Below are 27405 nucleotides of genomic sequence, written 5' to 3' on the forward strand. Positions count from 1 at the left end.
CATGCCCTTGACTGTCATGTAACACTGTCTCGTAAAGAACAAAACAAAGGTAAGAACTGTACGTACATGTAGCAAAGAGGATACACAGGTGATTTGGGGGGAGAGGGGACAAGGATACTGGCTGCTCCCCTTGTCTACAGGCAGCTTCCCACCCCATGGAGATCAATATTCCATCTGCTACATGGCCCACCCTGGTTGAAGGGAGCTGGTATGCCCTACCCATCTAGTCTGCCAACATCTCATATTACAGAAGGGAACAGAATCTCGATACCCACTTTTTTAAAACCAGAAACCCCACTACTGAAAAGAGGGGTTGTGAATGGTCAAAAACAAATCTATCATAATCCCCATTATCTTCAGTCTTCTGGAACGCTCTCGGCTCTCTGCCCAGCATCAGAAGCCGCCCTGGGAGAGAAGCTGTGTGGCGCAGCCGCTCAGACTCCGCTTTCTCAGCTAGACTCGGCAAGGGCCACCCCCAGAGCGGGACTGCTGGACAAGAGCGACGGGGCTGCTTTGAAAACCACTACTGATGACACACTCTGAAGTCGCTCTGACTTCTCTACCTGAATGATTTTGGAGAGTTCATCAAAAGAGTTCTTGCAGTCTCCGCAGTACTCCTGAGCCAGCTGCAGGATGTAGCGATTCACACTGGCTGACGTGGAGCCGATGCCCGCAGCTGAGCCCGCGTCGTCCTGCAACCCAAGAGGGTAGCTGTCAGCCTTCCACAGTGAGACAGTCTCACCGAGGGGCGGCCTCCTGATCATTCTCCAGAACGGTCTTCAAGTGCCCCTTCCAATTTGCGGTTACCTGTGGCTTCTCAGGAGCCGCCTCGTTCACTTTGCAGAGCAGGTTCTCCAGCTGTGGCCGATGTCCCATCAGCTGATGATACACTCGATCAGCTTTGTCTAGAAGTGTGTTGATGTTGGAAACAGCCTAGACAGGAAAAGACAGGGACATGCGTGTGAAGGCTTTCAGCACGATGGCTCTCCCTGAGGAATCCGAATGGCTAACCATTTACGGGAACATTTCCTATAGGTCAGGTACTGGGTTTCATACTTTATTTCTATTCTTCACAATAATCCTGTGGGCAAGGTGTGCATATAAATAAATGTGCAATGATGAGAAGTAATTTATGGCAGGTGACACAGTGTTAAAATGTACAACTGAAATGGAAACTTTGGTCCTTCAGACTCCAAAGCTGAAAGATTTTCTGCTTTCCCATGATGCTTCTGATAACTATCAAAATAGTCAGCCCCCTTTCACTCTTCACATCCAGTCCCATCATGTCATGCTGGCTGAGAAGTGTCCTAAATAAGCTAATACTGAGGGAAGACCAACAGCTGCACCATGAAGCAGTTCATGGGAAAAATGCAGGGCTAGCGACCCAACTTATTTCCACCTTTCCAAATCTAAAGTTATTCGCCCTTGACACATTCTAGTTCATTACCAACACTTCTCCAAAACCCTATGCAAACTATGTTTTCCAGTATATTGCGCCCCGTTACCCGCTCCCACCCACAAAGTTGGCCCTGAAAAGAGGGCCGCATTGAGGAAGACAGGGCTAGAAGGAAAAGCGCACTGCCCTACACCAGCTGTGGCCGAAGCTCAGCCCCAAAGCCACAGCCCTGAATCTAGGACGGATGTGGCCTCACCTTCTTCCGGTCTTCTTCATTCTCAATAGGATCCACCGCACAGCAAGGCTTGGCGTAGAGCATGAAATCGAAACGGGCATATTTACAGAAGCCACAGGCATTGCAGAGGAAAGGGTCCTTTTCATCGTAATTGATGGATCTGAAGAATCAAAGAGTCTCGTTTAGGGGTGTAGCAGAAGTTTGGTGGGGTAGTGTGACCCGTGAGGAAATGGACTGTGTCACATCTATACTCTGGAACTATTGCAGGGGCTACTGGAGGGACAGTAACAAATAGGTAAAGATGACTAAGCAACCAGGTAACAAGAAATGAAGACCCAGAAGTAAACTTAGGGACTCTCTGCACATCACAGGATGGAGAGAGAGAGAGAGAGAGAGAGAGAGAGAGAGACACACACACACACCTCTCTTTGCCCTCCTTCCCTCCTTCTCTCTCTACCCCTGGGCTCTACACTCTACATACCCATAATCCTCTAATTATTGTGAGGGCACCAAACACTGAAATTGCCCACACTGAGACTCTTATGGAAAAATACAAGGAATGTACATGGCCCTGGCCCAGGTAACAACTACTGGCTTACCTGCATTTGTGACACTGGTAGACATTCTCTCCACAGTTGCCGCAGACCCCCGGGTTGGCAGGGACAGAGGCGCTACAGCGTGGGCACTGCAGGGTCTCTGTGGAGGCCTGGTAGTTTTCATAGAAGTCTGCAAACTCGATCATCAGGTTAGAGGCCACAATGGGCAACGGCAGGTCGATCTTCACTTCTGTCTGCCCAGGGGTCAGTTGAACCTTCTTGGCTTTGTGCCAGCGAGCCGGCCTAGGGGAGACAGAGTCAGATAGAGGGGCCGAGGGCCTGAGAGCCTCTCACTTAACCTTCAGTGATGACAGTCTGATGAGACGAAGACTGTCCATATGTATTTTTCTAAGGCAATGAAGTGGTTACTCTAAGAACAGGAAATCTGACAAATAATAGCACCTTAATTTAAAAAAAATTTTTCTACTCCCCTTTCTCTATAAGAAAAGATAGTACCTACAAGGGCTTTAAGATGTCCCATAGGATAATTTTTGAGATTCTAGAAAAACAGAAGTCCTTATCAAGGGAAGACCTTACTCCAAAAGTATGGCACACTGTAATCTGAAGACCACCAAGGTGATGACTGCCCTAAGTTCCCAGCATGACAACCCCCTTGGAAGGATAAGGCTCCGGTTGCTTTAGAGGGGCAGAGAGACATGCCAGAATTGGGACCAAGTGCCAAGTAGAGTCAGAGAGAGAAAAGGCATGTAATAATTTAGGGGTGAAGATATCAATGCAATTAGAGCCAATATTTACTGAGTACTTACATGTGCTAGGTAGGCTCTGTTCTCAGCACACTCACTCATTTATTCCTTAAAATAACACCCTGAAAGTGAGCTTACCTCTATTTTATTTTGAATTTAAGGGAACTGAGGTCACATAACTCCTCCAAGGTCAGAGACATGGGTAGCAGGACTGATATGTGAATCCACAGTCTCATTCCAGAGCCTAAGTGCTTTCCCAGCAGCTGCACTGACTCTACACAAAGAAAGCCAAATCCCTTCCCGCAAAAGGGAACTGTGTTATCCCTGGGAGCAGCTTCTACTTGCAGGTCACCTGTGTTAACTCTGCTTTTCAAAGGAAGATGAGAAAGCTTCCTTCGGGCAGAGCTCCTGGTGGCCATTTGTTGACATGTTACACTCCAGCTTTATTCTGTCTCTTTGAATAATACCAATACTTCCATTCTATTTGCAGAACAGCATGGTAAGTCTCAATATTCAAGTAGTATCTACCCACATTCTCTGCCCAACAGCAATGCCTGAGACTTCAACAAAAAAGATCTGTCTCTGTAAAAGTCAGCAATGTAACCTGCTAGTACCTTCCTTAGGTACTGGGATCCATGAACTACAAAGATGTATCAGCAGATATCTAGGGAAGACACTATGCAGAAATGGAAGGACTATATACTAGAGAAACTTCTGGAGAAATATTGCCTCTCTGTGAGCAAGAGAACAGCATCTAAATCCAAGAAATGACAAGTACCTTTCAATATATTTAGATGGTTTCATATAAAATGGAACTGCTCTAGTTAACATGGGAATGAGAGGCCTGGAGTCCCCCTCACTTAGCTTGCCCTCCCTAGACAAGCTGTTGAAGGGTTTCCGTAGACCCCAAGGGCTCCATTGGACATGATTTTAAAATAACCTTCCTGCTGGGTGGGGGAGAGAAATGGGGGAAAATGGGACAACTGTAATTGAAAAACCAAAAAAAAAACAAATAAATAAATACCCTTCCTTAGGAACTGGTATTTCACTTCTGTCCCCCCGTCGTGACTGAAATGGATAAGAGGACACACCGAAGCTCCAGGGACGGGCTGCTTTATGGGATTCTAGCCATCAAAGGCAACAGCAGGCGTTAAGCCTGACAAACCTCCTGCCCCTCCCACCCCGCCCCAAGTTCAAAGGCCCATACTTGTTTTTCAGCTCCACGATGGCTTGCACAGTTCGGTTGTTGTAATAGAGGTTGATAGTTCGCACCATCTTGGTCCGCTTCAGGTCTCCAATTTTCACTGTCACTTTGCTGATGGTGTGGCTGCCAATGAGCTTCACGACTTGCTGGGTGGTGGTGTACCGTGTGTCCACTTTAATGGAAGACAGCTTGATGTACTAAACACAAGAGTACACACAAAACACTGTATTAGTTCAAAGCTCACAGATCATCCTTTCTTCTTCAAAATTCATCAATGTAACCTACTCTTCATCCATGGATGAAATTCCTATCTAAGGTAACAAGCACGGCAGGTAAGGATTCAAACCACTGCTGACCAAGCGTTAGTAGAGGAACACCTATGAGGTAACAATCAATCTCTGGAAGTAAGAAACCCACTGGCCCCGTAAGCCTCAGGACAGTCCACACTGAAGATGTCACTTACACAAAACGGCACTTCTGGATTATTACACACCAGGCAGGGATCACTCTCCAGGTAATAGCCATCAAACTCCACTAAGCCAGACAAGGTGCTAAAGAAGAAACCAGTCTCAGCATAAAGGAATTTCTTCTTAGAAAGTACTGAGCTTCCTAAAGAAGCCACAAAAAGGCCATGGCTCAATATTCCCCAAGGCGATCCCCACCCTAGTAAGAAGACCAGGACAGGTAACAAATGCCAACACGGTTCAGAAGTCACAGGAAGGACATTTCAACCGATCGACCTTGGATGTTTCCTGTTTCTGAGCTGTCCTGAGGTCAGGGGGGTCCTAAAAAGTTACATTACAAGTTTGACTTAAAGAATCACAATTAAATATACTAAAACTCATTGAATCATAGACTTTAGAGGTGAAGTCTGTGGTATGGAAAGTGTACCTCAATAAAGTTTGAAGGAAAAAAAAGAAGTCTCTATAAAATGCAGCCATTTTCTGTAAACTTGTCTGATTTGATTTAGACTTAGACCCTTGAAACTAGAGACCTTCTTAAATTACTGTTTACCAAACCCAAATTCAGTAATTATATTCTGAGTACCTTCTATGTGAAAGGCCCCAGCTATGAGGGAGGGATTCAAAGACCAACCAGACAGGGGCATATTGATTCGTATGTAAGAACCAGTCCATGTGGAGAGAGAGCAACTTGGACTATTGACTGAGCTTCAAAGAAGGCAAAAGCGGAACAAAACTCACTTGTAAATGTTGGAGTTGGGATGGTTGGTAAGAATATGGTTTTGAGTCCGCAGAATCTCCACAGCCTTCTGTGAATATTCCTTCAGCTGAAACAGAAGTCAATAAAGGACCACAGTTAAAGCCTGAGGGAAAGTCTCATTGGAAAAGACTTTTGTCTCCTGCTTTCTAGATGACACTGCCCTAGAAGCACCAGACTTATCAGCCCCCATCAGAATCATACAAAGCTGGGCCTAATACCTAATTGTTTAAAGGATTCTATCTTCTTTAGAAGTTTCCATGATCTTATGATAGTCCATCTTTTTAGACCTTGCAGAGGAAGATAAATTTGATTCTTACAGGGAAGCCAGGAAAAGGTTATCTAATTGCAGAAACACTCTGGGGGGATATAATCAGGGCTGTTAGAAAAACCAGAGGAGCACTGTTGTTCCCAAGCAATTTTAATGAGCTAGTTTTCTTCCCACTTGATCTACTTCTATTGGCTAAGGCAATTTCAGACTGTACCAGTGTATGTTATCTAAGCAGTATACATAGGGAGTGCATATATACACATTTACAAGAGGTTTCATACATGCACTACCTTTGGAGGCTGGTCATAATGTTCTTAAGAGAAAAAAGGTTAAGATGGCAAGTTAGCTTCTTTGACCACAAATCAACTGTTACCTTCTTCTCCGTCTGTGGAGTTTTCAAAGAGAAATATCCGAGTAGGTCCACAAACTGGGCAGCCTTACGACCATAGGCGGGGAGTTCTGGCCATATGGACCACATCAGATCTAGCAGGAGCTCCTGTTGAGATTTGCTAGAATTTCTGTAGATAAAGAACGGTTCGTATTACCAAGCAACAGAAAACCCCGAGGTCCTTTAACAACAAGGCCCAGGTACTGTTTCTGGAGATAAATCTATTTCCCTACAACTAACAGTTTCATTGCTCTTTTGACAATCAGTCCTAACAGAAGTAGCAGAACCCTTTCCCGTCTTCAGGAGGTGGTCTAGTCCCATCATCCAACATTACCCAAAGGCAGTAAACGAGCTTTGTTAGTGCAAAGAGTCAAACCTGGTCATTTTACAAAATTGTAAACATAGCCTTCTTAGTGGAAAACAGATCATCTCTTGCTTATGACATCAGTTTAATAGCTAAAAAGCAGATAACTCGATGAAGAAACCTATAACAGTTAAGAGGATTCTCAGGCTGCTGTAAATATCGACACCATGACTGGGAACATGTAACATAAAACCAAGGCAGAACTGCCCTGCCCACTCCAGTCCCAGACCTAGGGGACTGTCAAACAGCCCCGGACCCTACCTGTAGATGTGCAGTGTCAGGCAGTGTGCCTGCCAGCGCACCGAGGAAGAATTGGACTCTAACAGGAAGCAGCGCAGAAACTGGACCAAGGTTTCCTTATCTGCAAATTTGTTCAGTTGGTTCACCAGAGCTGTGCACAGCTGGTCCTCCTGGCTGCCTGAGCTCTCACCTGCAGGATTAGGGCAGGAAGAATAGGAAGAAGTGGTCTAGAGTCACAGAGACAGTGCTACCATGTAGAGAGGGAGGGAAGACGGTCCATGTCTAAAAGTTTGAACTAAATGGCTATAATTTGAAAACAACTTTCAGTTGCTTCCTGGGGCAGAAAAGGTCAACCCAAATATGACATATAATAATGCCCCCCAAAAGCATAGACTAAAATGCCTCTATTAGCCTGGCACTTAACACACACAGTCACACTGGAGAAATTTCTTTCAAAAGTTTGCTATCTAAAACAGTCAACATTACTATACACCTGCACAGAGAGATCTGAATAATTAGTTGGAAGAACGTGAACCACCTTCCTTGCTTTCCACCCCCGATCACCTGTCTCAGGTCTCTAAGGACCATGAAGAGCACTGAAACAGAAAGGCATGTGCCTTTCTGATGGTAAGAAGTCGGGTAAAGGAGCTTACATTTGTAGAGCATTTAACAGTTCACAAGGCAAGTTTAACAGCATCATTTCCTTCAACACCAACAAACCTGCCACAAGAGCAAGTGTTACTATTTCGAAAGAAACTTGGCCTAGTGAAAATGTTCCATGGACTTTGACCTTTCCTATCACTATCACCTGAAATGGGAAGGCACAGCGTTTAAGGTGTCACTTTCAACGTTAACTGAAAATGAGACCAAAACATACTCGTGGGCATTAGGGTGCCAGGTCCTGTCTGTCAGGAAAAACGCCACTTCAGAAGAGAACAAACCTTGTGCTCCAAGAGAGATGAGAACATATCACCCTTGTGACCAAGACAAGAAAGTGAATCCTACCCTCCTTCTCCTTTTCCTTTTCTTCTTTCTTGCTCTTCTTGGTGGACGACTTGGACTGTGTCGTGGCTTGTCCGGAGCCAGCGGCGACAGGGGCCGAGGAGGAGGAAGCGCTGGAGGACCCCACCGAGGCGGCCAGAGCAGCGAGCACTTTGCTGCCGCACAGAGCACAGGACAGCAGCTGCAGCAGCACTGGGGACACCCCCTCGTCCACCAGGAAGCTGACTTGGAGGAGGAAGTACAGGACGGCTGCAGGCAGAGGGGGCAGTGGCTCAGCTCTAAGACAACGACAACTCAGCTTCTATGCAAGCACAGGAGTAGCCTCCACAGGGTCAGGGCTGCCCTATTCACCGCGGCTCCTCCTCTAAGCTTCTGCTGCTGAATGTTGCCAAGAATTTATACCCTGACACGCGTCATATTAGCTATGAAGAGACTGCCTCCCTGTCCCTGCTTCTCTGAATAAGATGATTCTCTAAACTCCATATACTCCTCTTTAGCTTCACTATCACAGTATAGAGGATACATACTCCTACTGTGTGTCCCTGTAGCACCCCAAATTTTGTCTATTGACCCTTATTACTCTTTTAAGTTTTCATGTGTCTTCTTTGCTAGGCAGGGTTGTCTGCACAGCCATGTGCCGCATAACAACGACCTGGTCAATGAGGAACCGCATGTACACGGTAGGACACCAGACGGCCTAGATGTATACAGACTACACCATCTAGATTTGTATACGTCATTCTATGATGTTGGCACAGCAACGAAATGGCCAATGACGCGTTTCTCAGAACATATCCCTGTCGTTAAGTGGCACATGGCTGTGTACCTTGCCCATGGCTTTATTTCTAGCATCTGGTTTAGTGCTTGGCATATAGCAGCCTCAATAATAGTTCTTGAAGGAATGAATAATAATAGAAACCAACAGGAGTAGCACTGCTTACAGTCGTCTTTGATGCAGAATTTCTGCCAGTTGATGGTTCGCTGGGCAGCAATCTCTGCACAGGCTTTCAGGTGCTCCATCTGAAATGAAAGCCAATCACCAGAAGTGAGTAACTCTGGCCAGAAGCACACCTGGTACCACACCTGCTGCCTTGAGGGGTCATCATCCTGGCTTTGGACGCAAACTGAACACGGTCCTCTCATTAAGGTTGACCCAATGCCCTGGGGAACCTGGGACAAGGTCCCCACGCAAGGCTCTTACCGAGCCTCCTATGTTCAACTCCCCGCCATACAAAGGCCCTTTGCTTTCAGGCTTCCTTCAGACCACTCAATAACACAACAGGAGAGATAGACTATGACTCAGAAAACCACAATCCAGTTTACGTTTTTCTTACTAAAAGCACAACAGTAAGGACGTTATATTAGGAGTCTTTAATACTGAAGATGTTTCTTCTGGATGCTCCTATGCAATATTTACTCCCCAAAGTCCAAACAATTTATCTTCAGACTTAAGAAATTTCTTTAGTATTCAAGGACAAAAATCAGAGGTGCACAAATATCAGGCTGATCCTGTCCCTGACATGGACAAATGACACTGCTAAAAACCCCAAGTCAGCCCTCCACATAATGGAGGAGCCAAGCCAGGTGGGAGTGGGAATGGGAGGGGGCAATCTCAGACCCTGAAGCCAGCACACAGTGTAGCGCCCAGGCAGGTGTTACGGATTTACCCTGGTCTTCACCCTGGCCAGGATGTCCTCCTCATATCCACGAGCACTGTGCGGCTCCATCTGGGTTACCTACTCAGCTGAGCCTCACCACATGCCCTCTCCCCAGCCCACCGTTCCCACCCCTCGTACCAGGCTGATGAGTGTGTCGTACTGCAAGGCGGAGCCTGAGCTGGCTGTCACCACGCTTGCCCGGAGGAATATCCCCTGTTCCTCTAGCAGCTTCTTGATCCCACGCACGTGGGAGTCCAAGGTGTGCAAATCCCGGAGCTGGCGGTATTTGTCCTTAGACCCACAGATGAAGAGCAACAGTTTGCGGACTTGCCGGCGCACGAAGGGTGTCTGCTGGATCATCAGGTACTTGAGGGGAGAAACACCACAGTCAAGGGCTCTGGCACTGTACCAATACCAGCCCAGGCTCCTGGGTTTCTGTGAACTGGCATTAAAACTGGTGAGAGCAAAACTGTTATTCTCCAAAGCACCTGAGCTCTTGCTTCCCATCACGTCATCAGTTTGGCTCAAATAAACTCAAAAGTTCTCAAAGGAAACAAACTGGCGAGAAACACAAACCAAGCTGTTTTCTTGTGGCCACGCTAGCCTCTGGTGAACTTGAGTATCCTTTACAGGGGCCAGGGGAAAGGCACAGGGAGAAGGAAGTCCAAGAGGGAAAAAGAGCAACATCCCTGCACCCCTTCTGGGAATACTTTGGGGAAGAGGTGGGGACGAGGGGAGGCTGTTACACCTGCGTCCCCTGGCGTGGGGCTCACCTCACGCTTTCTGCGGTTGCTAAGCTGCTGCTCCTCGGCCAGCTCCCTACCCGCCCGGCATCCCCTGCTCCGTGGTGGCCCGTCCAGAGCCACGCTAACTGCACTGCTTCCTTGCAACTAGCTCCCGCTGAGGCTCTGCGTGAGGGAGTGCTAGGGGCACACTGGAAGGCAGGAGGGAAAGGAGGGGGCTGCTCCCTAGCAAGAGCCCTTCGCGCTGGCAGCCTCCATCATTTCTCTAGCCCTCAAGGACAGACCAGCTATCACTGGTTCTGATCATCCACTTCGTTCAGTGCTTCCAGAATCACCCCCGTCACACCCCCCTCCTCAGAGGCCCGGAGGGGCCAGCAGCCGTGCACCCCCTCGGACCCCCGGGCTGCTGGCAGCCGTCCGCAGTTCTCCCTCTGCACCGCAGCGTCCCCTTCTAACCTTTCTGCTACTTCAACGGCCGCATAACCAACTCCCTAACCTAGAATCTGTTAATCTAACCAGCACACTTTGTTTTCCGGACGGAATGCCAAGTATCAAGCTTGCCCACTGCCATTATGCATGGGGAAAATGCAATGGACAGAACCAGAAACCCAGTGGACGGCGTGCTTTGACGCACGTCTTCCAAGGGCTCACCATATATAGGGTGGGCCAAAGGAGGTTCACAGTTTGCTATGGGAAATAATACAATAATTAATAAATAATACAACAACTGTGAACTTGCTTTTGCCCCACCCTGGAGCATGCTGCACAGGGGTGAGGCCTGGCGGGGTGTGTGTGTGTATGTGTGTGTGTGTGTGTGTGCGCACGCCATGGGAGGGCTGGGACAAAAGGGGGGCGCAACGACAGGCACAGCTCCCGTGGCTGCCCCTCAGCCGGCACTGCCCCCTGCGCTCACCTCTGAGAGAAAGTAAAACCAGGAGTGATCAAAGACGGGGGGCGGGATTCGAGAACTGGTGTCGGCGATCTTTTTGATTTGGTACGGCAGCCTCAGCACCATCTCTGTGAGGAGCTGAGTGTAGGCCTCAAACACGTCGGCAGCATGGCCCTAGGAGGAGAACATCTATGTTAGAGCCCGTGATCGACACTTCCCAGGACTGCACTTAAGAAAAAGGCCGGTTCGCTGCTCACCCAGCATACCTTACGCTAGCGCTGGCCGCGGGTGCCTTTTGAAGCTGGAGCCTTTGCTGGCTGACAGTTTAGGCTACAAACCAAGCAAGGCTCCAGGCTCCTGGGCAATTTCATTACATGCAAAGATTACAGTGGAGATGGATCTCATTGCTCTTAAAGGTTCTAACATTTCACTCCATAGTTTTTTGGATACTATTGGTTATATTCTATTTACACAAAACTCAGAATGGGAAAATACTGAAAAACACAGTAGCAGGGAAAGTCATGTCTGTCTGACTTTCTATGAGTGTATTGCATTCCCTAGAACTAAAACTTCCATAATAACAAGAAATATGTAAGTAAGCCAAGGGGGGCCAGGATCACTAAACTCAGTTGAGATGTGGGTTCACATTACACAGTCAGGGGTACAGAGAAATTTGAGGACAGTGGGAACAACGGCTGTCCTGCAAGCTGTGTGGTCCCCAGGAAGAGTCTGCACAACATGTCTCACATATTCAAGCACCAGTTATTTAGTGGCTCTATGTCAAGCACTGGGAGTAGAAGTAGGAACAAAATATGGTCTTTGCTGAGAGTTTGAAGGGAAGACTCCACATGCACGCACACGGAACTCCGGGAACCCAGGGAAACGTCATCTCAACCACATTTAATAGCAAGAAAGTAAGTGTGGGGGAAGGTTTTCCTAGGATCTAGTGTTTGAGCTGCATCTTGAAGAAGCAGAAATCAGCTAAACGGGGGAAGGAAGGGACGCAGAGGGAGAAGAGAGAATGTTGGGAAGGGCAGCACATACAAAGGCAATGGGCCTCACGTGGGGAAATGCACCATTAGTGGGGCTGCGCGCAGGGGTGTCGTGGGCGAGTGAGCTCAAGAGCACGGTAGATAGCTGGATCCTCGAGAATGTTTTGGCCAAGAAGTAATTAAAAAAAAAAAAACAAAAAAAACACCAAAGGGTTACTAAAAACAGAAGGACACACTCAGATTCCTACTCTACACTATTCCAAGTGGTCCTGAGGACGCAGTAAGAAGCAGGGCTAGTCCAACCCATTTAGCTCCACAACACGGACTCGGTGGCACAGAAATGTTAACACTGAACATTTATTGAGTTCTGGTACATACCAGGCCCCGTGCTTTACAAACATCACCTCGTTCAATGCTCACGACAGCCCGATGGAGCAGATATTCTGTGTACCCTCACTTTCCAGGCACACAGACGGAGGCTCACTGAGGTTAGAGAGCTTCTCCAAGCCTCATGGCTAGGGAGTGAGAACGACTGTTCCTACAGCCTCGTTCCCAGACGCACCTGATCAGAAAGCCCATCTTCTAAGCTAGAGTATTAAAAGGGCCTCTAACGATAACAGAGGGACATGACCCACTACGGACAACATGACCTTGTACCGTGCCATCTTTTCCCCAGGAGCTTAATGTGAAAGGACCGTGACTGTCTGATTTCATTCAATTCCTCAGGGTTACCAAGTGGCAGGACTCAGGGCCCCAGCAGAAGGTTACTCACTAAATCACACAGAGAAGACCCCACCGGGCAATGCAGGCTCCCTCCCGCAGCTCCTTGCCCTTGGCTCCTCCGGCTCTCCTCCTCCTCACTGAGCGGGCTCCCGGTGAGGGACAGGAGCGGCTCCTGTCCGGGGAAAGCCTCACCTTCACATACTGACGGAGGAAGAACGGGCTCATGTCGGGTGGGGAGGAAGTCGTATGTGGTTTCAGCAATTGGCTGGTAGCCACGGGCTCCTCATCGCTCTGTTGGCTCTTCCAGTACTCCAGCAGGGACTTGAGCACGTGCAGGCAGTAGTCCACAGCCCCGGAGCTCAGCAGGGCTGCTGCCGTGGCACTGGAGATGAGGGAAGACGACTGTGGGGGAGAGGGTAAGAATGGCCTGTAAAGGTGGCCGTGTGCTGGGGGGACGGGGGGACCACACTCACAACAGAATCAGCCGTCATGGAAGTGGGTTAGTCAGGCTCTTGAGTTAAAAATGTCCCGACCAGCTCAAACGTCGCCTTAACTCTTTGAGTAACAGCATGGAAAAAGAAACAACAAAACCCCCACAATTCTCAACTCGAATCTCCCTACAGAGGTGCCAGAGGCCAAGGAGCAAGATCTCTGCACCTGGGAGGGAGGGATTTCTTCTTTTTCCTTGGCAACTAAAAAAGAGGACCATTTCAGGAAGGAGAGAAAACTTTCCACTACAGGCACTTTCTAGCTACCCCACCCTCCTGGTAGGGGTTGTTCTCAGAACCAGCATCCGAAGGAGATGGTGTGAGCAATCAGACAAATAAAAAAAGTAGGAGAAAAGCTACTGTAAATAAAACCATTAGGAGGGCCTTGCAAATCCCAGCAAGCCCCACAGCTCATAAGCTCATTAAGACTGGATGCAGTTCAGCCTCCGTTTCTACCTTCTCTGCTTTGTGTTAATCTCCTTTCCCCCATGCACACACTGCTTTCTCTCTGCTTTATTACCATACCTTATAGCAGCATACAGTGGGGAATCCTCTTAGCCTTTCCGTGCCTGCAGAACAGTACCCTGCTTTTCAATAATGGAACTTCCAAACCCTTTAACCCCTTCGATGGGGGGATTGTTGGCAAAGATTAGGATTTGTAAGGGATTTTGAAAAAGGTGGAGGCTCTGTTCTTGAAGAGGTACCAGCTTAGAATCTAACTTCCCTCCAGCAACAATGGCCTTATTCCAACCTAGGACTATCACCTCTGCCCTCAGCCCTAGCACCAACCAGACAACCCTCTTACCTTCCCCCACACCCAGAAACTCAAGCACAAATACCTCACATATGGAAGACTTGGATCCAGATTTGGTCCGGGACATGAAGACACTCAGGAGTCTCATTACTACCAAGTGGACTTCATTCAGGGCACTGCGCTCATTCTTCTTGGAGACATCCTGCAGGCAGAAACAGAGCTCTGAAGTTCACACCAACTTTTAAGCTTGAGGCATCCTCTGAACAAGATTCCCTCAAGCATCTCAGTGCTAAATGTTCCTCAGGTGGAATCAGAGCCACAACAAGCTCATGTATCCATGGATTATACCTAGATTACTGAAAGCCTAATATACTTAGGAGGCCATATTAAGAGAGAAACAACTAATTCACAGTTTTCACCTTGTAGAACTACAGAAGATCCATGAAGGCAGGGACTTTGTCTTGTTCCTCATTTACGCCAAGATCCAAAAGTATGCCTGGGCTACAGCTAGCACTGAAAACATTTTTGGTGAATCAACAGAACTAGAGCCCTCAATGGATGGTCACTCCCTGAAACTAGGGGAAGTTCCCTAAGAGAGGAATAAAAAACTGAGAACTGATCTTAGCCAATCCCTATTTTTCAACAGTACTACTCAAAGGTTACCTTTTTATCCATGCCTAGTTCAGCAATAAGCTGGGAGAGTAGGTTGTCCAGGGCCCCCTTGTCTTTCTCATCTTCTCCATCCAGATCTGCAGTGAGCATCAGAATGACCTAGAGATCAACAGAGAGCAAACGTGAAGCCCAGGTCCCTCGAGAACAATTCAAAACATCAGGTGTTTCCAAAGAAATTCCAACCTTTCTGACTTTCCTGTCAATTATAAGTTACCCGTGAAAAGATTCTAAAGCCCAAGATTTTAAATCCAAAGTTTAAGTCTCCAGAGTCAAAAGAGTCCATTTTTGATAATATACCACACTTGGCATCACAGAACACATTTTGCAAAATGTTTGCAAAACTAAATGACTAACCTACATTACATCAAGCCTAATTGGATTGAGATACATGGCATTGTGCTGTGCTATGAATTAAAGAACAATTTTGTCCAAGACAAAGGCAGCTAGTGGGAGGCCATCTGTCACAGAACATACACTAAAACTAATATTAACAAAGTCACTACAGCAAAAGTGACTACGTCTAATCTCCGGAGTAGACTTTTGCTTCTGGCTCTGTCAATAGCCAGATAACTGTAGAATTTTTTAAAAAAATTCTCTGACCCTCAGGCTTCTCACCTATAAAATAAAGGGCTATGACTTTAAAGTTCAAAATTGTATTCCATTGTTTTATGACCTAATTCCAAAGCCCTCCCAAGCCCCTGGAAGAGAGATGTGAGCATGCTTCAGGACAGCCCCACTACAATATGACCAGCCCGGTGAGCTGAGGGTTACCTGCATGTATGGGATGGCCCGGACACCTCCAACATTTCGTAACTGGGGCAAAGTTTGCAGTAGTCTCTCCAACAGCATCAGACGGACCATGTGCAGCCTGAAAGGCCAAGAAAAATATATGAAACACGAGCTAGTATACAACCACTTACCAGCTGAATGTAGGTCTTTCTCCGGCCATCAAGGTAAACAAGGCACCTAGTGCTTAGAAACAATCCTAGCATTTAAAAAATGTTAATAAATGCCTATTTGTTATACCAGCAACATAGGAGAAATCTCACTTTGTTAAAAGGGAGCAAACTATTGCAAAATACAATTAATGGTGCTCAAAAACCTACTGCAGGAAAGTCAAACATCACTCAAGCAACCAGTCCTAGCCATTCTCAGCACCAAAACCAAACCTTCCACAGGAAGCACCATGGCATTTTTTTTCCAGCACATGGCCCTATCCTGCCTCCAGGCGTTCTTTTCTGGCATTCTTCTACCTCTAAATTCTATATCATCCCATGGCCCAGTGACCCAACTCTTTCACTCTCACGTTTCCAAGTCCTCAGGAAAGCCAGTCACTGCTTTACCCTCTCCTCTCAAACTTGGTCCGTCATTTTTCCTAGTGTAAAATTCACTTTCACCACCACCCTTCCCATACTGGGCCCATGAATTCCCTCATGTACTCAGCTGACTACAATCTAAGCCTTCTTTATCTGTGGACACACAGCTGGGCCTACATACTAAGTGTGTGCCCTGGACCTCCAGTGAATATGCTGATTCAAAAGGACCAATGTGAAAATATATTAATTAGGGTCTGGTTGGCAAGTTGGTTAGCAGTCTCGCCTAACACACAGTTACACAGATTTAAGAGTGCATTTGATGAATGAATTAATGGATTCACCTCATAGTAAATCACTCTTCATTTTACTTTATGGACTATTTAATGTAAGAAACCGTATATATATTTTAAAATTTTATTAATTTATATATTTTAGACAGAGGGGAAGGGAGGGAGAAAGAGAGGAAAGAAAACATCAACGTGTGGTTGCCTCTCACATGCCCTCAACCGGAGACCTGGCCCGCAGTCCAGGCATGTGCCCTGACTGGGAATTGAACCAGCAACCCTTTGGTTTGCAGGCTGGCACTCAATCCACTGAGCCACACCAGCTACGGCCACATCTCTGTATGTTTTTAAATGTGATTTTTGTATATTACAAACCTAGCAAGCAGTATTATCCAGAACACTTTCAAAATAATAGAAGTCTGAATGTAAGTACAGTGTTTTATTTAAATAATGATTATCATTCTAAAAAGAACTTGAAGGAATGAGATAAATGTCCTTTAGAATTCTGTAACACATGAAAGACCACCCATGCATAAGAACTGATCAGGAATGGATAAGGTACAAGTGAAGAAAGATGAGATCACAGTAGCAGTTCAGCACTTCCAGGATAAAATCTAAGCTTTGAAATGGATTAATATCTCCACTTTTGGAGAACATCATGCATATGAATGAACACATACACACAAAGGAAAAAGTCAACAAATGAACAGGGTCTATCCTAGACCAAGATCATGCCAGATCATTTGCTTTTCAAACTCTTAGACAGCACTCTTGACCACATTACCAAAAAATTAAGCACTATAAAAAATTACAATTTCCTTTTCTTATGACTTAAATAAAAACAATTCAGCCCTGGGTGGTGTGGCTCAGTGGATTGAGCGCTGACCTGCAAACTGAAAGGACACTGGTTCGATTCCCAGTCAGGACACATGCCTGGGTTGCGGGCCAGGTCCCCAGCTGGGGACATGTGAGAGGCAATCAATCCATGTTTCTCTCACACACTTTTCTCTCCCTTTCTCCCTCTATTCCCCTCTCTCTAAAATAAATAAATAATTTTTAATAAAATAAAAATTGTTATTATAGTATTTAAAATAAATCACTTGATTGTTTAATTAACTTATTCCTGGAAAAAAAGTTAAAACCACTTAGAGACTTCCATTACAATATGGCTAGGTTACCTAAACTGACCCTCCTGGTAAAAACAACTAAAAGTTCTAAAAAGGTATAAAATCATTTTAGAAGCAATGATGAATCTCAAAACATTTCAAAGAATTGAAATTACATAGTATGTTCCCTCACCATAATAAATTAAACTATAAATCAGTAACAGAAAAATAATTAGAAAATCACCCAAATGTTTGGAAATTTAGCAATAAACATGCTTCTAAATATCCCGAGCCCAAAGACTAAATTACAATAGAATTTAGAAAACACTTAGCTGAATAGCAATGAAAATAGAACAGATCAAAATAGGTGGGGCTCCAGCCAAAACAATGTTTGAAGGGGCTTTTAGAGAGAGATATGTAGCTTCAAATATATATTTAAAAAGAAAGGTTTTAAATCAATGACTTAAGTTTCCATCTTATAAAGCTAGAAAAAAGAACAGAAAATTAAACCCCCTAGAAGTCAAGTACTAAAAAAAGCAGAGAAAGGAAATGCGAACGAGTGGAAATAATATAGAAAGCGGACTTAAATAGAAATGGAAAACATCAAAACCAAAAGTTGGTTCTTTATAAATAAAACTGACAACCCCTGGCAAGACCACATTATCTCAAACCATGGAATTAACCTAGAAATCACATTAAGAGAAAGAGAAGGAGATTAAGCAGAAAACCCCTTTATGTTAAAAAACAAATTCCATCAAAATATCATCAGTCAACTGAGCCAGGTCACCTCCATCAGAGATGTTGCTCAAGGCTGAGTGGACGCGGTAGGTGCCCTGAAGGAGACACTCTGAGGCCTGACTGCTTCAGTGACCTTTTCCTGATCAAAATCGCTCAGTTCAAAACATTGATTCATTATTTCTGCACTAATGTGATAACTGTGAGCCTTACCCAATTTAACAAACTTTATATCACAAGTGAATTCTTAGGTTTTTCTATTTCTCTAGTTACCACTTGATTAAGAATATATTCATTCCACCAATCCAGTACAAACACCACCAGAATGTCTTGAAGAAGGATTAGAATTTTTAGGTTAGTTTTAATTTGCCAAGAGCTCCAGCACTGGCACTTTCTCCACATAAACATGTATTGGCTCTGTCTTATTTCACCATTACCTTATAAACATGCTGAGCAAGCAGCTATTTCTAGTGTATATTTAACAACTATCACTGTTGAGTTTATAACAACGCCATTTAACAGGAGAATGCTACAAAATAAATTTATGGGTAACAGGGAAACAAAGATTTGAGTGAGGAAGATATATATTTTTATGACAACCACTTCTCGGATACTAAGGAATACAGGGAAATCTTAAGGGAAAAACTTTCTATCTGCAATTGATTTGATATAATTCTATTTAGGACAAAGAAGACAGATCTAGAACACTTGCTAAGATTTTAAATTGCTTCATGAGTTTATTATCTTTATATTTAAAAAGAAATATACTGTCGTTACCCACTCCGCCTCCTGCGATGGATCCTGTTCCTAAAATACTCCCCCACAGAAAAGCCCCTTGACTGAGAATGACCAGGCCCTGACCTGTTGCTGGTGTGGACATCTCCTTCTCCTTCCCCTTCCCCTTCTCCCTCGGAGCCATCTCCTTCCTGGTGGCCGGTGGTGGTGCTGATGGCGCCAGTGCTTGAGCTGACACTTCCTGGTCCAGCTGGATGCCCCTCTGCTGTGGCATCACCATAGGCACTGCTCCGGCCAGATACTGGAGGGACATGGTTTAAAAAGCACAGATCAGGTCCCAAAGCATGACGGAATGCAATGCATTCTGAAGTCAGCAACAGTTACAAGATGACTGGTGACTTCAGATATTTTGTCTTCTGTGTGAAGCTAAATAAAGATGAAATTCACAATTCTGAGCCCATAGCACTGTGCTAAATGACTCTCAGGGCGGCCGCTCATGTGTCTACGGTACACAGTATCTGTCTACAAGAATGGCCTTAGTCTCAGCTATTGCTATACTTCCATTTCCCTTTCCAGAGGACAGACACTAATTTGGGAATCTTAAAATTACCTTTTACTCTCAATCTACTCCATAAAAACAATTCTCATATCCACAGACTGATTTATAGGATCAAGTCAAAATGGCTTTGTCATGCTTCCTCATTCTAGAGCCCCATCCTATCAGCTAGTATACTGTGAAGGCGACCTACTATTTTAACACATCGGATCATTAACAATAATTGCCCAAAATCCCAAACTAAGTATAATGGGCAAAAGGGTTTTGGACAGGTGAGACATGCCTGGTACACCTTCCTCCAAAGAAGCCCTTTTTTTCCCTAATGTGGGATATTGAAAAATTAATACCTGCCTTTTGTCATCTAGTGGTTATGGACTGAATGATGTCTTTTAACCCTGTTGCTAAATCTGTTGCCCCCAGAACACAACAAGGATGCCAGCCTGTTAAACCAAGCATGCCATTGTCCGGGAACAGCCAACTGACCTAGAGTCTGCAAGATCCTTCACCATGTTGGAAGGCCACCCTCCCCTCCACACCCCCACTCTTATTAGGGATTTCTGGACCCAAGGGTAGGTAGGACAACAACCATGTCCAGCTTGAAGCAGCTAGAGGAGCACGAGACTTACGCCCATTGTCCTTTATAAGATTATAAAGGATCTTAACTCTGAGGGGGGGGGAACTGTTATTTTTTATTATTAAAAAAAATCAATTAATTAATTAATTAATAAAAAAAGAAAGAAAGAATAATATTGGAAAAGGTGAAGCCAAAGAACTTGTATGTACAACCCATGCGCATGGACGGGGTGTGTGTGTGGGCGGATTTCTGGGGGAGGGGTGGTGCTGGGCAGAGGGGAGCAAAGGGGAAAAAAATGAGAACTATTGTAACAATATAATCAATAAAATATACTGAAAAAAAATAAAATAAAATAAATGCCCCAAATACCTTGCCCTAACAAGAGGACCAAAAACCAGTATGACGGATTTCGAGGTCATACCATAACTGTTTTAGACTAATCATGATTTGGGATTAGGTATGTCACTGCTTTCTTCTACTAACAGATCATTAAAAGTTGCCTATAAAATATTTCAATATCAAAATCACTGACCTGAAGCTATTACCACTGAACACTTGGAACTCCAGAGGTGAGGTCAAATAAATCTGAGACAGTCAATGAATCCCCAAAGCTTCCCTCTGCTGAAACCAATTCCAGGACCCAGGCAGGGCTTCCTATTTTGTCCCCACCCTCTGCCCGAGGAGATCCGGACCCCGGGCCACATTACCGCTGTGCTCGCCAGCCACCGAGTCCACTGCGCTGCCCCCGCTCTCTGAGCCCACGCTCCCACCATGGTCCGCGGGCGAGGTCCGAAGGGTGGAGCCGTCAGTCGCTGCTGTGCTGCCCTCATCGTCTGAGGCTGGAGCTGAGAGAGTAACGAGAGCTGTTACAGGTAAAAACCCTCTTGGGGCGAAAGCATCAAACCACACAGTGCAGAGGACACAATGCAGTCTGTGTGTCCTGTTGTCAAAGGCAAAAGGGAAAGCTCTACTTGGCTGGTTAGTAACTAGCAGGAGCAGACACGGTACACAGTGCACTGACAACAGTGCTTAGAAGTGGAAACCCAGCTCACTAGGCCTTTCCTTACAGTCCAAGTAGAACCGTGCAGAGTCAGTAAGAATCTGTGACACGGACACTCGGTTCTCTAACTTAAATGCCTTGTAGTCACCATTATGTAGGTGTTACTGACACCTGCTGAGACTGGAGAGCAGCCATCACCATTTTAAGCACAGAACTCAATTTTAATGAGATTTGCTTTGTAATCGGCCAATTTGTGCTTATGTTAGGAAATCACTAATGTGAGCTCTTTCATCAACCCTGTTTGTTTTCTCTTAAATCAGGTGGTCCAGAGGGCAGCTCACTGAGAAATTTCACACCTCCTAGTCACCCTCATCAGAAGCTAATAATGAAGCAAGGAAATTCCCCAGAGACAGCCACAGCATCCGGGATCAGGACTGAGCGGAGACAGGATGAGGCACATGGGAGAGGAAAGCCAAGACGACACAGAGCACAGTAGGAACACAGTTACAGATGACACTGACCTCCATGCCTGAAATGACAGCAACTAAAGGGAGCAATGAAAGCAACAAGCACGGCAGCAGGTGAGAAGGAACAGCCAATTTCTCCCTTTCTTTCCTACCCAGGGTAAAACACCCAAAAGGAAAATAAAGAAGAAAGAAACAAATATAGGGAAGCACCAGTCTGAAAAACTCCAAGCCAACCCTTCCACTACTCAGGTAGGTTTTCCAGCAGCTTGTCCAGATGCTCAGCCTCTTCTATCCTGGTCCAACTCTCTACTCAGGAAACTTTTTTATCTTATCAAGTTAGGAAAGAGACTGAAAGCGAAGACAAGGTGAGGGCTGAAAATCCCCTATGCATCTGAATTGTACCCAAACCCCCTATACCTCCCAGGCTCACGGATCCCTGAAGGTTAGCCACCTGCAGCTAACTCAGCTTCTTGCAGCTTCACTTGTACTTGCAAATGAAGAGAAAAAGGTTTAAAGGTATAATCTCTGTTTCTTGCCTTTCTTTTCATGTTGTCTAAAATGTTAGCACTCTTGAGGAAGAACCTGAAAGCTATAATTTAAGCCTAAAGCTGATCAACCTGCAAGCCGCTCTCTTGGCCTTTCCTCGGGGAACGAGCTGAAGGCAGGCAGCATGCAAAGTGCAGGAAGCGAAGCCACGAGCGCCCTGGCCAGGCTGCACCGGTATGCCTTCCACACCCGCACTTCCAAAGCAGAGGCAGAAGTGGGAGGTCCAGATGGCCTGTCGGAGCAGCTGCCCGTTACACTCTCACAGCGTAGGGAACGGCCCGAGGGCCCTGAGCCGTGCTCCCTGCTGTGAACAGTTACCTGATGCTGTGGTGTCAGAGAGGGTTCCTGCGTCCAGAGAGGAAGAGCTGGGTGCCTGGCCGGACAGCCCCAGGCTCTGTAGGCCCAGGGCACTGCTGCTGCTGCCTGGGAAACAAGTGGAGAGTGAGCACCACATCCCCTCTAGGCCCCGTCCACAGCGCTGCTTCGGCCGCCTGCTGCCCGCAGGGATCTAAACTCAGCTCGTGACACCACCTCTGGCCCAGAGGAAGTGAATCAACAGCTATTGCTGTCCAACCACCACGTCTGGTTACAAAAATGGCGGAAGACTTGCTTCAGCTCAGGTTGGACACAGGCTTGAGGAATCTAATAGATTGGGGCAGGAATAATCCAAATGACTAAACAAACAGAAACCATGAGATCGGCTCCCAGACTGAAAATGCCACCACACGCCCTCTCACTCTCCGCCTGCACCTCTGAACTGCTCTCACTCCGATCAGCCTCTCCCCAGATCTGGGGACAAGCTGAGCGAGCCGCACATCAGTAACGGCCAGCCCTCTTTCCTGGGCAAGGCCCCCGGGCCGCTGTGCTGCTGGCATGTGCCTTCTACCTTGCTGGTCCTGCTGCAGGCTCAGGGCAATGGCGAGTTCAACCATGGTCTCGTCATCAGCATCGGGCGGGATGTCCAGCATCGGGGGGAAGCCCTCTGCGCCTGCCAGCAGGGCCTCCAGGGGAGAGGGGTTGCCGTTGTTGACGTTCTCAGCTGTCTCCAGGACCATCGACTCCGACTGCAGACAGAAAGCTCTGTCAGTGTCCCACAGCAAATGGTGGCTTTTGGAAGTCCACCAAGTAAGAGCGAGAGGAGAGCGAGAGGCCCCTACTCCCCTCTCCAGCTCCAGACTCACCACCATCTCAAAATCTCCATGGTCCACCTCACTCTGTTCCTGGCTTTCCTGACGGATGTGACCACCATTCGGAATCCCCGACGACTGCATTTTCTCATCTGCATCATCGTCGTCGTCATCATCCTTGTCTCCTGAGTCAAAGAAACCCCAGTCACCTAAAGGTACTTGAAAATCTCTCCTTCCTCGGCATGTGGGGTGAAGAATCACAGAGCAAACAAAAACGCAGACAAGCTACCAGCTGGCCTCTGTGCCTCAGAGATGAACTCCAGAGTGCTACGCCCAGCCTGGCAGGGTCTGGGAAGATGGGGTTGGGAGGGCTAGCTTGCCCCTACCTTAGGAAAAGGCTTTCTACAGCTGATGAAATGTGGGGTGGAGGGGACCTTGATTACAAAGGGATTTTCATAAAGCAGTGAAATCAAAGACCAGCAGACCCACAAGCTCCCATCAACTCTCAGGAGACCATGGACAAGACAGGGAAAATAAATAATGTAATAATATCTGTTATCTGTCATGGCAGCTTCAAGTGTTACTATTTTTTCCCAAAACAGCTGGGTCAGTGTGATTTTCAGACTACACAAGCATTAGAAGAACCAGGACTGAAACGTCAGATGCGGGTTAAGGATACCACTATAGGTCCTGCCTGGCCGGCTCCTGTGTGAAGGGGGGAGGCCTTCTAATATGACAGAAGTTAGACCCCTAACTGTGAGAAGAAGATGGAGACCTCGCCTCTCACTGGATGGGCTGTGAAAGCATGTGAACGTGGCCTTAATTGGAAATATACACTCTTTGCACTCTAGCTTCTCACCAAAGATGCACCAGCTATTGCCTAACTCATCAAAGGCTCAGGTAAGACAAATGATATTCACGGAAGACTGAACGTCACAGAGTTACATGCACTCCTCTAGACCTGCGCTGTACATGTGGCTACTGAGCATCTGCAATGTGACTATTTCAAACAAGAGATGTGACGTTGGTATGTACTACATACTAGATTAAGACTATGCAAAAAATATTTTTTAAGGATAAAAAATATTCCACTCATAATTTATATTGACTACATGTTGAAATATTTGTATATACTAGGTTAATTAGTAAGTTAATTTCAACATATTATTTTTACTCTTTAAAATTAGAGAAAACTTAAAATTATGTACAGGACTTTCATCGGAAGTTTACTTCTGAGGCAAACCATGTAACCAGACAGTTACACAATATAATGCTAATATTTAGATACTTTGAGAATTGTTTTTACTAAAATGGTAAATGTTATACCCTTGACTTGTGTTCAAGTGTATCATGAAGGAAATCATTTGTGAAATTTGCTGTCAAACACTATAGGTAAGATCACCAAGGCTACTAACGTGTTAGGCAACAAAACAGACCCTTAATGTAGAGGTTTTATGCTAGGAAGTCTATTTTTCCTGAAAAATGGCTATATTTTTCCTTAGTCGTTGTGATTTTTGTAACTGTTCTTATGTTATTTTTGCTATGGCTCTTAGGAAGCTTTCGGCCAGATTGAAGATCTTCCACTTAACAACCATACAGGACCTCATGACGTAGATTTTTTTTTGTGTGTGTGTGTGTGCTATGTTTGGCTTAATTATACTATTGCACCTTTATTTTCCCATAGCTCTGATTTGCTTTATTTTTATTCTACTTACTATATGCACTTCTATATGCCGCCTTAAATTCTTCATGGAATAAGGTAGGATGAAAACAATGGCTATATAAACAAAACTCTCCAGGCCCTTGGCCAACATGGAGCACACCCGCCCTTGTCCCCTCTCCACCACACCCACGTGAGCCTCTGCCGAGACCTCACATTACCCATTGGAGTGTTGCTTCGAGGGGAGGAGGGCAGCGTCACATGTCTCCGCTTGTTCCTGGGCCTCAGAACTCGAATGAGAGCTTGTTTACAGGAGAAGCTCACGGCGGGATCCTGAGGTTGAAAGGAAACTATCATATTTAGGTTTTATATTATTCATGAAACTGTCTACAAAACACTGTCCTCTCTTGGTCAATCATTTACATGTATGTGGAAGACTTACCCACTCTCACCTGCAACCCTGCTGACCAAGTTCAGCAGTTCGCCCCATTTCCTGACCTGGCATATGTAAGACCCATTCACTACCTTCTTCTATCTCAGTCCCTGGTAACAGACTGACAGGTCATTTGCTTCTAAAGTCACTGTGGCTCTCTATAAATAGGCTTTGGTTTTTCATCATATGATCAGGCTCATCTTAGTTCTGTGCTGAAATCAGTACTTCAAACACTTAGCTTCCATGACAGAGTCACTAGAAATAGATCTTAGTGATGGTCATTCATGTACTCATTTTAATTAACACCCAGCACTAAGTAGCAATAACCAGGATGTTGCCTGGGTATTCATCCCTAAACAAGACAGACAAAGTTCATCACCTCTTCAAACCTTTATTTTCCTCCCATGGAAGGAATAAATCTTAAAGCTTTTATTGATAATCAAAACTCTTAATTCCCATTATTTCCTTTAAGAGTGTTTTTTTTCATTAGTTAGAAAATTTATTTTAAAAGTTTTTTCCAGACATCCCCAGGCTATGTAAAGTTGTGATGATACCTACAGGACACAGTAGCATCTGCATGTAGATCTTGGATGCTGTATTAATACAGTCCAGCTCACACGTACAGTAGCCATGGATAATGTCGACCAGAGCATTGACAGTAGCTTCAATATGAGTTAGGCCTAAAGGGGAGAAACATGTAATAGAAAAACTTCTACCCACTTGAGAGTCTAAGACAAAAGTACAAGTTCTTAGCTCCATATAAAGGTCAAGATCACAAAAAAAAAAAAAAAATAGGCACGCACATAGCAAACAAACAAAATACATACACAAAATACAGGCTGTCAGCATTATTTGATTTGTTTTATTACTAGTCTTCTAATCTTCCAAACTGTCCCCAAAAGCCTTTCCAGATTTCCTATGTCACAGAAAATAAGTAGTTGTCTACTCTCTTGGATATCAAAACAGAGAAGTGTGAAGAGGTAAGCAGATTCTAAATGTTCCCCACTAACTCCAAACCTTAGGTGATGATAAACATGACCTTGACGTGCCTTTTAGGGTTACTGCCCAAGCAAACTCCCACACAAAGGAGCACCAGGGGTTGTTTTACTTTTCTAGATTGCTATTCAGACCCCGACTCTTCCACCTAAACTTGGGATAGTGTGAGAAGTTAGATACCAAAGGCAGTGGTAGCTTAGAAATCACATAATTCTCAAGACTGATGCTTAACTTTTACCTTTTGAACTGACTTTGTATCAGTCTCTCAAAGATTTTAAAAATAATTGTAAACACAACTAAGGACATACTCTCTAGGTGAAACAGTTAACCCGACATAAAGAGAGACAAGAGAGTCCCACTTCCTGCCAGTCCACTGCATTCCTGTATCAGGAACAATGATATCACAAGCTTCTATTTCCTAACTATTCATTCTGGAAGAAATGGACGATGAAGATGAAAGGCTAGGGGTTCGATCTGTTCAAAGACAGAACCTGCACCAGGCTTCACTATCTATCAAGATCCGAGTGTCCCTTTCCCCACGGTACCTGGCAGGCAGGCAGGAGCCAAGAAGGCGTTCTTGGGTTTGGAGGCATGGAGTTTCCAGAAGTGGTTGACCAGCTGGGTGACGAAACTGCAGCAGTCCCCTTCTACCTGCTTCTGAGGCTCTCTCCCCTCCTCCACGCCTTCTAAACAGAAAGGAAGTTATTAACGGCGGTAAATCAGAGATGGAATTTAATTTGTGTTAAGGTTAACTCAGGTCAAGGAAGCTTGCCTGGGGAGGGAGTTTCAAGTGGGGCCCCAATGAATATGCCAACTATCCCTAGATTCCAGCAGGCACATCTAGGAAAAAAACAGTCTGGGAAAGGGATATCACAGAAAACACCGTATGTTAGAATTAAGTAGAAGGGGAGCATTCAGGATCTTTACAGCATATTCAGAGATCTCAGGTCCAACTGTTCAACTTCTAAAAACTGGGAGAAGATCTGAGATTTTCTAGAATGATTCCTGGATTACAGTATGAGAAGGAGGAACAAGATGATGACAGTACATGGGTGCATGTAAATAACAAGAATTGTAAAGGCATCAGTAAACAAAACAAGCTTGGTACCCAGACAAAGCGAGGAGGGGGGAGGAAACAGAATCAAGCACTAAGAAAGGCCACCACGTGTGTTAATAAAATACCTGCAAAAGAAGAGCACGAGAGCAAAAGATACAACCCTCTCAGATTGAAGCAACCGGGGCCCACGCTTAACTTTACCCTGAAGATCATAAGAGGTAGTGACAAATTATATTGATGTCCAGAGCACTAAATGAAAGCAAAAAATCATCCAAG

General features: G+C 45.5%; 1 protein-coding gene across 3 annotated transcripts in view; it reads right to left on the minus strand.

Annotated features, from left to right (window-relative positions):
- The window catches only part of UBR4 (ubiquitin protein ligase E3 component n-recognin 4), a 123115-nt gene that overhangs the window by 35924 nt on the left and 59786 nt on the right, over positions 1 to 27405 (minus strand). For 2 of the 3 annotated variants that reach the window (XM_090268694.1, XM_090268693.1), the window contains 25 exons: positions 26618 to 26758; positions 25635 to 25756; positions 24865 to 24976; positions 23038 to 23168; positions 22743 to 22920; positions 22175 to 22279; positions 20551 to 20688; positions 18840 to 19014; positions 15309 to 15405; positions 14529 to 14636; positions 13951 to 14067; positions 12816 to 13025; positions 10933 to 11082; positions 9415 to 9642; positions 8560 to 8638; positions 7622 to 7867; positions 6638 to 6806; positions 5998 to 6142; positions 5338 to 5423; positions 4599 to 4686; positions 4139 to 4332; positions 2231 to 2470; positions 1653 to 1791; positions 808 to 933; positions 564 to 692 (listed from right to left, as the gene is read on the minus strand). In XM_090268694.1, the coding sequence (XP_090124820.1) occupies positions 564 to 692; positions 808 to 933; positions 1653 to 1791; positions 2231 to 2470; positions 4139 to 4332; positions 4599 to 4686; positions 5338 to 5423; positions 5998 to 6142; positions 6638 to 6806; positions 7622 to 7867; positions 8560 to 8638; positions 9415 to 9642; positions 10933 to 11082; positions 12816 to 13025; positions 13951 to 14067; positions 14529 to 14636; positions 15309 to 15405; positions 18840 to 19014; positions 20551 to 20688; positions 22175 to 22279; positions 22743 to 22920; positions 23038 to 23168; positions 24865 to 24976; positions 25635 to 25756; positions 26618 to 26758 (3653 nt within the window). Of the gene's footprint in view, positions 1 to 563; positions 693 to 807; positions 934 to 1652; positions 1792 to 2230; positions 2471 to 4138; positions 4333 to 4598; positions 4687 to 5337; positions 5424 to 5997; positions 6143 to 6637; positions 6807 to 7621; positions 7868 to 8559; positions 8639 to 9414; positions 9643 to 10932; positions 11083 to 12815; positions 13026 to 13950; positions 14068 to 14528; positions 14637 to 15308; positions 15406 to 18839; positions 19015 to 20550; positions 20689 to 22174; positions 22280 to 22742; positions 23169 to 24864; positions 24977 to 25634; positions 25757 to 26617; positions 26759 to 27405 lie in introns of all 3 variants that reach the window. The other variant, XM_090268692.1, reaches the window with a different exon arrangement.

The sequence above is a fragment of the Furipterus horrens genome, unplaced genomic scaffold, assembly GCF_987537825.1.
Source record: "Furipterus horrens unplaced genomic scaffold, mFurHor1.1.pri manual_scaffold_3, whole genome shotgun sequence".
Classification (NCBI taxonomy): domain Eukaryota; kingdom Metazoa; phylum Chordata; class Mammalia; order Chiroptera; family Furipteridae; genus Furipterus; species Furipterus horrens.